The 15,257-nt window shown below is 35.0% G+C and overlaps 2 protein-coding genes across 2 annotated transcripts; both read right to left on the bottom strand.

Moving 5' to 3' along the window:
• Positions 1 to 4,137: 4,137 nt before the first annotated feature.
• On the bottom strand, positions 4,138 to 5,011 carry LOC106673683. Its single transcript, XM_014405873.2, has 2 exons — positions 4,696 to 5,011; positions 4,138 to 4,636 (listed from the first exon to the last, which is right to left on the bottom strand). Exons 1-2 carry the CDS (start codon positions 4,935 to 4,937, stop codon positions 4,222 to 4,224), a joined length of 657 nt encoding a protein of 218 aa, XP_014261359.1. The 5' UTR covers positions 4,938 to 5,011; the 3' UTR covers positions 4,138 to 4,221.
• A 4,910-nt stretch (positions 5,012 to 9,921) lies between these two features.
• LOC106673958 lies at positions 9,922 to 11,308 on the bottom strand. Its single transcript, XM_014406365.2, has 2 exons — positions 11,040 to 11,308; positions 9,922 to 10,982 (listed from the first exon to the last, which is right to left on the bottom strand). Exons 1-2 carry the CDS (start codon positions 11,279 to 11,281, stop codon positions 10,544 to 10,546), a joined length of 681 nt encoding a protein of 226 aa, XP_014261851.1. The 5' UTR covers positions 11,282 to 11,308; the 3' UTR covers positions 9,922 to 10,543.
• Between the last annotated feature and the right edge of the window lie 3,949 nt (positions 11,309 to 15,257).

Below are 15,257 nucleotides of genomic sequence, written 5' to 3'. Positions count from 1 at the left end.
ACTTATTTCTTTTTAAGTTTAGTTCACAGGCGACAAAAATCTCATTTCATCCACTGCGCACTAAACAACCGATTATGGAATTAACCCTTATTTACTTTTAAACGTCGAAATTACCAACTGTTATGGTTGCAATTCATTTTTTAGAGACGGGACAGTTTTTGGGCCACTGTTTGCTTGTTTCAAAAGTCATGTTAGATGTCTCTGCCTATTTACAGCCAGAATCGGCGGATTTCATTCTCGGTTTTTCTCATTTTTGAAATAATGATAAGATTGACAACGGCCAGCTGGAAGGTGTTATATGTATGAAATGAAATTATACTCAAAAATCTAAATGTTTACTTTGTAACGAAGAAATTCGATCCTTTGCAAATATCGCAAAAATCTTCCTACCACTGCATATTTCAAACCAATTAATTTCCATCCTGCCACATTCCATCCAACCCTTTTCACCGACTAAACAGCCGAAGGATTAAAGATCTTTTCAATAGTGTCAATGACGATGTGAGTGAAAAACTATTTTAAACGCAATTTTTATGACACTATCACCATCTACTTATTGAGCGCGTAGCAGAAAGGAGTTTTTCTCCTGTTGTAGCTTTTGCTTATATTTTGTTGTATATTATTTTATTAATTTCAACGTTTTATTTTTCTTAATATCTTTGTTTTATTTTCATTTGAAAAACAATCTTTCAAAATTTTCTTTTAATTTCATTTTCTGTGACATTTTACACCCATCTTATGTATTTCTGTAGTTTTTTAAATTTTATGATGAGTTACTTTTATGTCGGGTTTTAGTTCATCTTGTCATAAAGGTAGCATTTAAGTATGCCATTCACGCGATGTATGTATGCAACTGAATGTCAATTTTATTGCTGAAATAGTGCAGGTATGTTTCCCAGTATGAATTAGGCATACCGATCTTGTCATTTCTTTAATTTATTCTGTATCTTCTTTTCTATTGTTTTTGACTGCCATCTAATAGTTGTTTTCTTTCTTTGTTGTAAGTATGGTCCATATCTCCTAATAACTTCACACATTTGAAAAATAGATGCGATTGTTCGTCTGTACCATTATTTATGTGGTGTTTTATTTGAATTTTTCTACGTAAATAAATCCACAATAATAAACTTACTATTCTTAAAAGTTTTAATATCAAAAAATTTCCGTTTAACAAATTATTATTATTATTTATTTTTATTACAATTTGTAATTATTATTTACAATATGTAATTTGCGGATACATGAACTTATGTACAACTGTGTTTTTTTTTACAGTTTACTCGGAAAGAAGGTCGCGGGGCCATTTCCTCTTAAGACGCCTTATGGGGTTGTAGGGATGAGTTCTATCGGACAGGGATTTGGCAAGTCTATTTGGATGGTGGGAGAGTTTTTTGTGAAACTAGGTAAATTTTTGGAGAATAAATTTGTGGATATAAGGAATTTGAACGTCGTTGTGGAGTGTAGCATTTGAGACATAATAAGGAGCGTTTCCAATGGATCTGAGGACTTTAGATTGAAAGGATTGGAGAAGTTGGATATTGGAAGGTTTAGCGGTTCCCCACAGTTCTATTCCGTACGTCCAAATCGGTTGTAGTAGTGTTTTGTAAATAGTAAGTTTGTTTTTTGTCGATAGTTTAGACTGTCGTCCTATAAGTCTGTGCAGTAGTCCATACCGTCTGTTTAGGTTTTGTCGTGTCAGTCGTGTATGTTGATTCCACGTTAGTCGTGAGTCTAGGTGGAACCCAAGGTAGCGAACGCAGTCGGATTTGGGGATAGGAACGATACTGTAGTATATAGTGAGAGGAGGTTTGCTTCGGAGTGTAAATGTGACATGGACGCTCTTGCTTTCGTTCATCTTCATTTTCTATGGTCCACACCAATCTGCTATACATGTGATATGCCTCTTGTGAAGCAACTGCAGGATCGGGGTTAGGCTATAGTACAGCTATGTCTTTGGCAAAAGGTTTAGTGGGAATATCTGCAGTATAAAGGATGTACAGGATTGGTCCGAGCACACTGCCCTGCGGTACTCCCACGGCCAGAGAGCAGTATTCGGAGTAATCTGATCCTTGTCGGACCCGAAAGTACCGCTCTTGGGTAAAGAGTATTTGGAAGGACACGCTTTAATTTGTACAGGGTTCCATGTGCCAACACGGTCAAACGCTTGTGCCGTATCAAGGAAAGCTCCCATACAATATTCTTTGCGCTCGAGGGAAGACGATATACCATAAACAACGCGAAACACCTCCTGGACTGGTGTGGGAGGAAGCCAAACTGATGATCGGGGAGGAGGTTAGACTTTAATTGTGGCAATAGCCTTTAAGGTGAATTTTTTCAAATACTTTGTACATGATGGGAAGTAAACTATCGGTCGATAAGATGAGGATTTTTGAGCTGGTTTGCCAGGTTTCAGGAAGAGGATAATGTTACAATATTTCCAAACTAACGGAAAATGGGTTGTGCGGAGTTCACAATTGTAGAGGTATGTGAGGAATATAATGGCTTTTTTAGGGAGTTGTTGGAGAATTTGGGATGTTGTCAGGTCAATACCAGGAGCTTTGCGGTTCGGTAAACGAGACAGGATATACTTGACGTTTAACAATTAAATCGACAATTATTGATTTGGCATTCAATTTTGTTTTCAGACGTTTTTCTTCCTATTACTTATGGGCCATACTGGAGATTGCTGGTACTTGTACAACTAGAATGATAAGAGAGCTAATGTAAAATTGGGGCAAAAATGACACCAGCAGACCTTTTCCGAGATACGATAAAATAAAACTTTTAATAAAAAATTTCACAATATTGGAATTTAAAATAGTTTATTGCAATGAAAATATTATTATATCATTTTTTTCAATTAATTATTTTTTTAAAGTAAGGTGTTGGTTGAGATAAAAATGTCAGTGTCACGAGTGGGATTCGAACACACGACCTTCGGCTAAATACACCGCTGCTCTACCACTTGAGCTATCAGGATTTCGATGTTCTTCTTTATCTCAATCAAGACCTTACCTAGAAAGAATAATTAAACGAAAGGAATAATTTGGTCAATTGACCACTAAAACGTAAAATTATTAATATTTAATAAAGAAAAGAAGTATCAAGTATCATCAGCCCGAGGCCACGTCATAAGTCGCTGAAAATGCAATCCTGATTACACGACATTTGAAAATGGCAAAAAGAAGGAAAATTCGTCGGTTATGTTGGAGGTCGGTGTCCGAATGGATCGACGTCACAATAGGTCAAGAGTAGCATTGTATTTTTGCTATGAAGATGTATTTTATGATTTACCAGGCCCTGATGATGATCGAAATAAAGGTCGAAACGTCGGTAAAAAAACATGGTGGATTTTTGGGTCACTATTTTGCAACATGGTTTGACTGAAATTTTGCTGGGTGGCGTATTTTATATACCCCTAACTGCGTGTGAAACTGTGTAGTGAAGATTTTTTTGTAATTTTGGAGTTTACAATGTCCAATGTTAAAAAAATAAAAAAGTTATGTGACTGTTGCTGGTTTTAACTCCCTGTCTGGATGAAATGCTGCGTAGAATATAAATAAATACTTGAAGTGGATCGAAGTCACGATAGCTCAAGCGGTAGAGCAGCGGCGCATTTAGCCGAAGGTCGTGGGTTCAAACCCCGCTAAAAGACTTTTTTATCTCAATCAAAACCTTATAGTAAGGTAGTATATCTTCAATAAAACTCTTCGTGGCCATTTCATTTGTCGCCGAGAATCAAATAGATTACACGATATTTGAAAAATGGTAAAAAGGAGAGAAAATTCGAAAGGTGAGGATGAGATGGGAAGGTAGTGTCCGAGTGGATCGAAGTCACGATAGCTCTAGCGGTAGAGCAGCGGCGTATTTAGCCGTAAGTCGTGGGTTCGAATCCCGCTCGTGACACTGACTTTTTTATCTCAATCACGACCTTACATAGATAGAATAATTAACTGAAAGAAATAACTTGGTCAATTGACCACTAAAACGTAATATAGATTAATTATTATATCATTTAAGTCACATTAATGTTAAGCGACACCAAAGAGATTAGTGCCTTTATTAGTCAGTAACAAATTAATCGGGATTAGGGAAAAAATATTTCTTAAACGTCTGTTTAGATGTTTGAACAGCTGATCATAGTCGAATTTGAAAAAGATTTTATTGCGTGTATATATATCTTATAAGACCCCACGTACAATTTGTGGATTTATTACCTGATCAGTGGGGAATTTTTGAGCACAAATCTAATTTGGGAATGGAGCGACGGGCGACATCACTCAATTTCTCGTTTATAGATCCGACGGCTTTGTCGTGGAAGTGGCTCGCTGCCCAGTTTAAAATTTTGTCTTCGATTTTGTGTAGGAGTCCACCGCCGGTGTGAATCTTGATTTTTCCAAGGTGGTTAAGGACGATGTGATCTACGGAGGCGACGCACTGGGCACCATGGCCTTTGAGCGATACCTGGAGTTCGACGGAATTGGAGTCGACTTTCGCATTGACCTTGGACGTAGTGGACCCTATACGGTGAGCTTTGGCCTGGCACGATCCGAAGCCGAACTCCAAATTGCCGAATCCTAGTAATACCCTCAGGGTCACTGTGTCCCCATTGGTCGTCATAGTCGCATCGCCCGTCCTAACACAAAGTTCAAAGATAATTTTCTATAGGCGAAAGTAACATTATAAAAATATTACCTTTGTAGAGAACTGAGGGATTTGACCCATCCGTCTCGACATCTGAGATGCCCGCTGACCTTGATGAAGTGCCATCTTGTTTTCCAATCGTTATTCATGTCAGGTATCTTCATCGTGTCCATGCCGCCTTGTTGGATCAAAGATCGCGCCGATTGGAGCAACTGGTCAAACAGATTATTAAGAAGGACGGTATCGGCAACAGCCGAGCCGATTAATAGTCCGATTATCCATATAACACGCATGTCGGTATTACACTGATCCAGATAAATACCGTGTACGATTATATACTTTTATCTTATCTATAAACAAAATCCCACCTTGCTTAGTCTTGTTGAAATAATCAATTAAAAGTGCATTTCAATTGAAATAAATTGGCTTTCCTCGTATTTTTTCAACTACATTGACATTACCCTTGTAATCCAGAAATTAATTGATTGACTTTTAAAGTTTAATTAAAAATAATTAATAGAAGAAATCAGTTGGAATTGGGGTTTTGTTTGTTTTAACTGAAGAAAATTTACAGTTTACATGTTGTCATAGAAATTCCAGTGAGATAAGTGCAAGCAGACAAATTTGTCAAAATTATTTCGTCGAAACTATTTTTTCTTCTAATATACACAAATTTCAAAATGGATTCATGCAGAACGAGATATGTTAAAAATATGTCAGAGGAAAAAAATGTATATAAATGGTAAGGTTAAGAAGTTTAAACAATTAAACTGTAACTTGTATTCTTGGGTACAAGCAATCGACGAATTTCCTTAAACGTTTATTTAAAAAGATGGAAATTATACGAAATAATAGTCAGCTGTGACAAATATACAAACTAATTTTTGAAACGTTTTCTTTATTATTATCTACACTTGTATATGTATTATATACAACCAAAAATTAAATAAACCAATTATTTAACTATCTACGATTGCAAAACAAAAAACCAAGCAAAATCCTACAGCACTGGCTACCCACCATTTTGAACACAAACACAATTTTGACTTAAACAATCAACAAAAAGAAACAACTTTTAAGAAATGATTTACATCAACAGAGATAAACACAGCATCAATTAGAAAACTGACACGTGTAAACTCAATCGCGGCTACAACCTATAATAATCCTAAAAGGCTAGCCACGACCGAACCATTACCCAGGTTTTTCTCATCGTCGGCTCCATCCACCTCAAAGAAGCCAACTCCTCATACAAAAATGTCTTCATATCCTAATTTCCTTCCCCTCTTCAAAATCCAATGTATATATACATAAAACAGCAATATGTCCCTGGCACTCTCAACAAGACACACAAGAATGGCACATCTACACAGAAAACTAACACTTTGAGTGAGTACAAATACTTTGATTGAATACAAAATAAATATTTATTTGCATTGTATTTTCCACATCCTACATGTATTTCTTAAATTTTAACAATGTTTGTAAATCCCAGGCCAAGAAGATGATCACAATAAAGATCGAAACGTGACCGTTAGTCAATAATTATTCAGAAAACCTGAGATGCGATATGGTGTGATTTAGGTTTTAGAAAAACATTTTCTTTATCGAGCCAACGTTTCGATCTTTATTGAGATCATCTTCGGGGCCTGGGATTTACAAACGTTGTTTAAATTTTACAAATAAACGTTGGATGTGGAAAAAAGTGAATTTATACAATGCAAAAAAAATATATTTCTTATATTCAATCAATGTATTTCTACTCACTCAAAGTGTTTGTACGCAGAAAATAAACACTTTGAGTGAGTAGAAATGCTTTAATCGAATATAAAAAATATATTTTTTTGCATTGTATAAATTCACTTTTTTCCACATCCTACATGTATTTGTTAAATTTAAACAATGTTTGTAAATCCCGACCCTGAAGATGATCTCAAAAAAGATCGAAATGTTGGCATGATAAAGAAAATGTTTTTCTGAAACCTAGATCACAACAGACCGCACCTCACGATCTCCAAATAATCATCAACTAACGGTCACTAAACACAATAATATTAATAGTGAAGTCTCTAGTTTTATACCATGATTAATGTAAGTATTTTGAAGTTTGTTCCGATGTTAAAATGTCAAATTCATATTTTTCTATATGTTACTCATCTGCTTTAAAATCTCTTATACTAAGAAATACCTACTCAACATAAATTACAAGCAATTCGGCCAGTAAGGAGATTCCTTGATTTTTTTAACCCTCTGTAAAAATGGAGTAAAAGAACTTCGATTATTTTGAATACATCAACTCTTTAGAGTGCTTTTTGTTTGGAAATATAAAGCAATTCTGGAAAGGTATCAATTTATGTATGAATTATATTGATTTAACCCGAACCTGTAATCTTGAGGAAGGGCTTCCAATGAATCGGATATCTGCACTATTTGCTTAATTCTTTAACAGAATTTAAGTCGGTTGTGAATATAATGTATCTTGCTTTAACTTTTCAAATTCACTGAACCTCTCGAAGAATGTGCCATATCAAGGGACGAGGTTGCCAAGACTTGGGAATTTTCGATGTATCAAAGGAAAATTTGGACTTGTTTTACAAGTCCGAAAGTAGAATGGGTGGTAAAAATTACCGACTACCTCTAAAATATGTGTAATCATCAAGGCCTTTGAGAAAATGTTGTGAACTAATGACCTACATCAATTACGCCCATCCAACGTAGATCCTGTTATTTCTAATCTTGTGATACATAAAAAAATAGTAATAAAAAGGATACATTCCGGGCAAAACAAGCCATACCGACCTAACAATAGGTCATAAATTGCTGTGTTCATACGGAATATCTAGAGATCTTTTTGCTCGACTACAAAAGTTATCTATGTGAAATGGTGTTAAAATTAATAGCACTAGGTCTGAAAATTTTCAGTCCATGGTCGCGTGTCTTCAAGGTTCTCTTCCAGATCCAATTTTATGTATACTTATTTATTTAGAAATCTTGAGATGCGGTCTGGTGAGATGTAGGTTTCAGAAAAGCATTTTCTTTATCGTGCCAACGTTTCGATCTTTATTGAGATCATCTTCAGGGCCTGGGACTAACTCAAAGTGTTTGTCTTCTGTATAATTGTGCCATTCTTTGAGCCATTGCCACAAATACTTTGAGTGAGTAGAAATACTTTGATTGAATATAAAAAATATATTTTGCATTGTATACTTGCATACTTTTCCACATCCAAAATGTAATTGTTATATGTAAACAATGTTTGTAAATCCCAGGGCCTGAAGATGATCACAATAAAGATCGAAACGTTGGCACGATAAAGAAAATGTTTCTCTGAAACCTACATCACACCAGACCGCATCTCACGATTTCTAAATAAATATCGATTAACGGTCACTAATCACCACACATTTATGTATACTATTCATAAATGGCATAGTTGATAAACTAAATGGTAATTTACTGCTGCTGGCATCTCACGATTTCTGAGTAAAGTTCGAAGCGTTGGGACGATATAGAAAATGTTTTTCTACGTCACACCAGACCGCATCTCACGATCTCCGAATATTTATTTAACTAACTCACATTTCCACCGTTTCAATAAAGAAAGACTCATTTTGACTCATTAGGCAACCCACATATTAGAAAATATCCACATGAAAAAGTTCCGCTCTAAATAAGGGATGCTCTAGTTCAAAGCTCATGGACGATTAGATATCAGTCATGATTCATTTGTTGTACAGCTTTACAAAAAATAATGTCGTAAAACTGTACATAACAACTTGTAAATTACAATTTCACAGCCTCATAAAGGGAACTTTGTGTTTGAGGGCTAAAAACCTAAATGATCAGGCTTGTTGTCAATGTGATAATTATTTTACATTACAGCAGTAAAATTGAAGTTAGATCTCGCCTGAAAATGAAAAGATGTGTCATGCTTTCATATAACGAACAGCTAGTTATGACATGATAAAGCTAACACGAGAATTATTCATGAAAAGCTATCTTTTGTCACATTTACGATATAAATGTACGAATTGTAAATCATAACTATCACTTTAAAAATTTTCATGTTTTAAACATAAATTTCTATACAAATTCATATTTGTGGATTGGTAATAATAATTTAAAAGTTTTGATGATCAAGATATATTTCTCGAAGGCGTACCGAACGAACTGAATATTTTCTTTTCTGCAAACTGTTTTTATTACTGATTTTTATAAGAAAAGTAGTATGATGTAGAAGATAAAATTTTAATCTGCTAGGTTAACCTTCGTTTACTCAAAAACTACGGAGATTAGAAAAATGTAAAAAGTTGTTATTTTTTAAACGGGCTTCATCTATTCCACAAACACAATTTCACCTTATTTCTTTAATTACTTATTTTTTATTAAACATTAAAAGTTGTTTCATCAATCAAATAATTTGTGGATTACAAGGCTAATGTCAATGTAGTATAAAATACAAGGAAAGTCAATTTAATTCAAATGAAATGCATTTGTAATTGATTATTTCAACTGCCTGTAACTACAACTGTCTTTTCATCCGTGTTTTCCTTAATCCAGTACATCACACTTCATAGCCTACTTCTTAAAAATAATATTCACTAGTTTCGTGGTGCGCTTGACCAATTAATATATTTGTATTAATCAAGGTTTTTCGTTGAGATAAAAAAGTCAGTGTCACGAGCGGGATTCCAACCCACGATCTTCGGCTAGATACGCCGCTGCTCTACCACTTGAGCTATCGTGACCTCGATCCAACTAACTTCCCATCTCAACCCCAAAAAGGAGGGAAAATTCAAAAGGTGGAATTGAGATGGGATGTTAGTGTTCGAGTGGAACGAAGTGGTAGAGCAGCGGCGTATCTAGCCGAAGATCGTGGGTTGGAATCCCGCTCGTGACACTGACTATTTTATCTCAACGAAAAAACTTAATTAATAAAAATGATGTTTTACAAAATTATTTTACATTTTTTTCTGCATTCGTTTTGTATTTCAAAGCATTGTTTAATAAATCAGTCGATTTTTTTTTAACCTGGCATAAAAAACTGATATGCTGGATCATATTAATGAGATAACGACAAGAACTGATCCAAGGGTACAATAACCCTTATGTGAACTGCCGAACAAAAATTCCATCCTAGAATTAATATGGACACACTCACTGAAGACTTCCAGTGGATGTGTCGCCAAGTTAGAACGTTTCAGCCAAACGCTGGAAATAACAATTCTTCTAAAATTTCTAGGTTCTTTTTTTATGTATGAAATGAAACTACATTCAAAAATTTAAATGTTTGTTTTATAACGAAATTACTCGATCCTGTTTGCACAAATTTCGCAAAAATCTTCTTATCGCTAAAATTTCAAATCAAATAATTTTCATCCTGCCGGCTTCCATCCAACCCTTTTTACCGGCTAAACAGACGATGTAGTGCACATTTTTTAAACAGTGCCAATGGCGTTGAGAGTGAAACATTAAAAAAAAATCTTATGCCACTTTAAATCAATAAGTATTTTCTCAACTGTTTATAGATTTTGCTTATATTTTATTGTGAATTTTTCTCTTGTATAGTTACACTGTAAGAGGTAGTTCTAATAAGCATTGATTAAACAAAAATAAAAATAATGGGTTTATTAAAAATTATTCTTTACCTTATATTACGAATTGTATTTACTAATACTTATTCTGATGAGCTTGAATAGTGTCCTTTTTCAAGATTCACAGTCAAACCCAGTCCATACTTAAATACTAAAATACACTAGGAATGTCAATTTGTTACATTACAAAATTTATTCATGTATCACTTCATATTAATGATCAGTTTAAATTAATATATAATTGAAAATGATCTCACATTTATTATCACATAATATGCTGGGTTTGCTCTACATTTCGTTTTAATTCATTCAGTTGGATTGTTTTGCAAGTATTTTAGAAAACCTAATGATTTGTCGCATAATCCGACTGGACGGCCAAGTAGGTCTTTTATGTTTCTGTTGATTAAATTCATGGCATCTTTTCGAAAGCGTCTAGCCACCCAGTTCAGGACCTTATCTACTACTCTGTTAATAAGACGGGTTCCGGTTTGAATTTTGATTCCATCGAGATTAGTGAGGTACACGTCTTCGACGTAGATATCGCAATCTTTTTCGTATTCGTGAAACGTAAACCTGAGATTGACGGCTATTGTGCCGACGGTCATCTTCACTCTCGTCTTGGTAGTCGGGATGAAGTTAGATTTAACCTCGCAAGTTCCGTAGCCGAACTCCAAATCGTCGAACCTAAGTCCGACACTAACTGTTATGTAGTTCTCCGTTATGGTTACTGCCGCGTCGGACGATCTGTCAAAACACATAAATTATTCGTTTTCGATGTTCTGATGTAAGTGTTTAATTTACCTTTTGAAAGAATTGAGAGAACTGATATATCCATCGCTACATCTTAGCTCCCCATTGACCGTAATAAACGATATTTTTTTCTCGAAATTGTAGTTCACATCTGGTATATTTACAATTGCATTGCCGTATTCTATCAACTTATTACGCACGCCATTAAGAAATTGGTCGACGTAACCGTTCAATTCAGCCGTGTCGGCCACAGCCGATCCGACAAGAAGCCCGATTAATAAAACGACTCGCATGTTTCTTTCCTACTGAACTAAATTTATCTCGCATCCATTTTATACTACTGTTTTTCCTATCTGTAAACCGAAATGGGCATGAGCGCACGTTTTAGAATATTATCTCATTCATGTCTGATTAATTTTTGCCGCTCATAAACTAATAATAGGTTACAATAACACATAATGAGTGAATCACACTTTTTATATTGTCCATTAACGTTTTAATATTATTTCTGAAAATGTGAGCTTTATAGTTCTCTGTCTTCGCCAAGCAAATAACAAATGAAAATATTATCCACGTAATTATTTGACACCATGTCCCTACCTAGGGGTTATTTGTTTTATGTGGAAAGAGGGCTGGATTTATGAGAAAGGTAACAATAAATATTTATTCAGAAATCGTGAGATGCGGTCTGGTGTGATGTAGGTTTCAGAAAAACATTTTCTTTATCGTGCCAACGTTTCGATCTTTATTGAGATCATCTTCAGAGCCTGGGATTTACAAAAATTGTTTACATATAACAATTACATTTTGGATGTGGAAAAGTGAATTTATACAATGCAAAATATATATATTTTTTATATTCAATCAAAGTATTTCTATTCACTCAAAATATTTGTCTTCTGCGTAATTGTGCCATTCTTGCGTGTCGTGTTCCACATGATTTCTGAATAATTATCAATTAACGGTCACTAATCACCACACATTGGTAACAATAAAGTATTTGGGTGATTTCGGGCTTTTTTAGGTCGAAATGTAAGCGGATTTTGAGCCAAATTTATCATTACCTCTATCCCAATTTGTGAAAGTGTAAAGAGAGGATGAAACAAGAGTTTGGTGGTTTTAGATGCACAGGTGATATCCGTCGAGGAGCAAGTAGAGATTTTGCGGCTACCTCTTTTATCCTTGTGTATTCCAGATTATTAAGTGGAAGAGGGATTAATGAAAAGGATTAGGATGAAAAACTAAGTTGAGTTTTAGGTCGAAGTGCTGGACGTTTTCAGGCTACCCCGTGATGCTTTTATGTGCATAGTTCTGTATTGCTGACATAAGTAAACCTGTGTCATTGGTCGGATGAAGTATTAAACGTTTATACGATATTATAACAAAGAACTGCAATTACATTTGAGCTGTTTAATATTTTAAGAACAGGTGCCTCTTTTCCTCACTTTCTAAACATTCTTTTGAAGTTGGAAAACCTTACGAACAGTCAACAACTTTACTGTCCCAGATTCCTATATCATACACGTGACATAAAAAAAGGGATTAATTTTGGCTGGTGTGCAAGTGATTTTAGTCTCTTAAGTACAAAACACGAATCAGTCTGCGACTGCACAAGGAATCAAGTTTACGGTTTTCGGAGCCAAAACTAAATCTATAGTGAGATTCTTAAACGACATAACGAATACGGTTACAAAGTTAATTACCATTTTCCTTTTTTTTTCACACTATCAATAAAAATAAATTAGTGTAGTGGGTTTTGATCACGCCCATGTAACTGTTATGAAGCAATTTGATAATAATAAAATTTTATATAACAAATCAAATTAATTAGGAGATTGTTATCAAAATATAACTTATATATTTTAATTAATTGTTGTCACTCGTAAAAATAAATGCTAAGTAGCTGCTGAAACAAAAATAAAATAAAATCTATCATTCTTTTACCCAGAAAAGTTAAAGAATTTTTAGAAAGGAAATTGTGTCCAAGTAAATATTATTAGCACTCAATTAATTAAGGTTTTTAGTTGAGATAAAAAAGTCAGTGTCATGAGCGGGATTCGAACACAACCTTCGCTTGATACGCCGCTACTCTACCACTTGAACTACCGTGACTTCGATCCACTCGGACACTAACTTCCCATCTCAACCCCCACCTTTTGAATTTTCCCTCGTTTTGCCATTTTTCAAATGTCGTGTAATCTATTTGACACTCGGCAACAAATGAAATGGCCACGAAGAGTTTTATTGAAGATATACTACCTTACTATAAGGTTTTGATTGAGATAAAAAAGTCAGTGCTACGAGTGGGATTCGAACCCACGACCTTCGGCTAAATGCGCCAGGATGATACAACCCTCACCGAAACTTCTTCGGAAACTGGCAAAAACACTGCACGCAATTGGAGAGGGCTAAACTCAGAGGAGTGGTAGGACTACTAGCCAGTCACTGGAATCTGAGAAAACATCCACACATGGGTATATACAACGATGATCCCATTTGCAGTTTATGTAATGAGGAGGAGGAAACAGCCACTCATATCAGCTTCGAATACGAAGCAACAGCCACAGAGAGCTTTAGTGAAGATATTCTGCGTTTTTACTTATTAAATTCATTAGATTTCATGGTCCCATTGACCAATCAATATCTCTCAATTAATTAAGATTTTTAGTTGAGATAAAAAAAGCTATCCGTGGCCATTAGATTACACGACATTTGAAAAATGGCAAAAAGGAGTGAAAATTCAAAAAGTGGGGTTGAGATGGGATGTGTTCGAGTAGATCGAAGTCACGATAGCTCAAGTGGTAGAGTAGCGGCGTATCAAGTCGAAGGTCGTGACTTCGATCCACTCGGACACTAACTCCCATCTCAACCCCACCTTTTGAATTATCCCTCCTTTTTGCCATTTTTCAAATGTCGTGTAATCTATTTGATTCTCGGCGACAAACGAAATGGCCATGGAGGGCTTTAGTGAAGTATACTTCATTTTAATTCATTAAATTCACAATTTTTCGTGGTTGGCTCGACCGATTATTATCATTCAATTAATTAAAGTTTTTACTTGTGATAAAAAAGTCAGTGTCACGAGCGGACTTCAAACCCAAGACCTTCGGCTTGATACGCCGTTGCTCTACCACTTGAGCTATCGTGACTTCGATCTACGCGGACACTAACTTCCCATCTCAACCCATCCTTTTGAATTTTCCCTCCTTTTTGCCATTTTTCAAATTTTTATCTTCGAATCCCGCTCGTGACACTGACTTTTTATCTCATCTAAAAACCTTAATTAATTGAATGATATTAATTGGTCAAGCGGAACAAGAAAAATAATGAATTATTAGCACAACTACAGTCGAATAATAGTAGCATTTAAATTCGCGTTATGTGATTTCTTATGTTGGAAGGGCATAAAATGTCAATTTTTAACCTAGTTTACCTCCCATTTAAAACAAATTTAACTAGCAACTCGTTAATAATTTACACAAGGAAACGCACAACTCATTATAATTGAGAACTTTATAACGATATAGTTTTAGAAATATACTTTTCTAAATGTTGAAGAAATTTTTGTTAATTTTTTAGTCTTTCCCTGAAATCACCTCCATCCTCCGAATGTTTTTCCATGTTTCTCTCTTGTTCTCCGTAAATTCGTATATCTTTTTTTCTCAATTTCTTTTCATCTTATTTTGTTTTCGGAACATTTGTTTATCCCAACCCAAGAATTACTATCAAAGCTCATTTTTGAAGTACAAAACCGTATGAAGTAGACCCCATATCACGGTTCTAAAATCCAATGCCACATTACAGTTGACATGAAAAAGACTTAATAGGCTGTTAGCAGTTGAGACTCGTATATAACTGGTTTCAATCAAGTCTGAAACACCAATCATTCAAAATACGCTCCAAAATTCAAGACTTATGGGTTCGTAGTTAAAACGAATCGATAGTTAATAGCTTTAATTCAATAAATAGCTCAACAACATAAAACATAACGTTCTTCTGGTCCTTCTTAAGTAGAATGGAACGTTAGTTTAGAAGTTCTTACCAGTCGTCACTTCTTCAGGTTCGCCTCGCAACAACCAAATGAACCCAAAAACCTCACCTATTCACTATGTCCAATTGCCCGCTTGTACCATTAAGGCGAGAGGAATTTCAATACAACGAATTCCTCTCCGGCTGAAAGTTACAATGAATGATTTAGAATGACACGTCAAACTTATTAATAGACAATTAACAGGGTGTACTTTTTAGATGGCCCGACTTCAATTTATC

This window comes from Cimex lectularius, unplaced genomic scaffold (genome assembly GCF_000648675.2).
Source record: "Cimex lectularius strain Harlan isolate CLEC.00 unplaced genomic scaffold, Clec_2.1 scaffold123, whole genome shotgun sequence".
Classification (NCBI taxonomy): domain Eukaryota; kingdom Metazoa; phylum Arthropoda; class Insecta; order Hemiptera; family Cimicidae; genus Cimex; species Cimex lectularius.
This window is presented reverse-complemented; position numbering and strand designations above follow the sequence as displayed.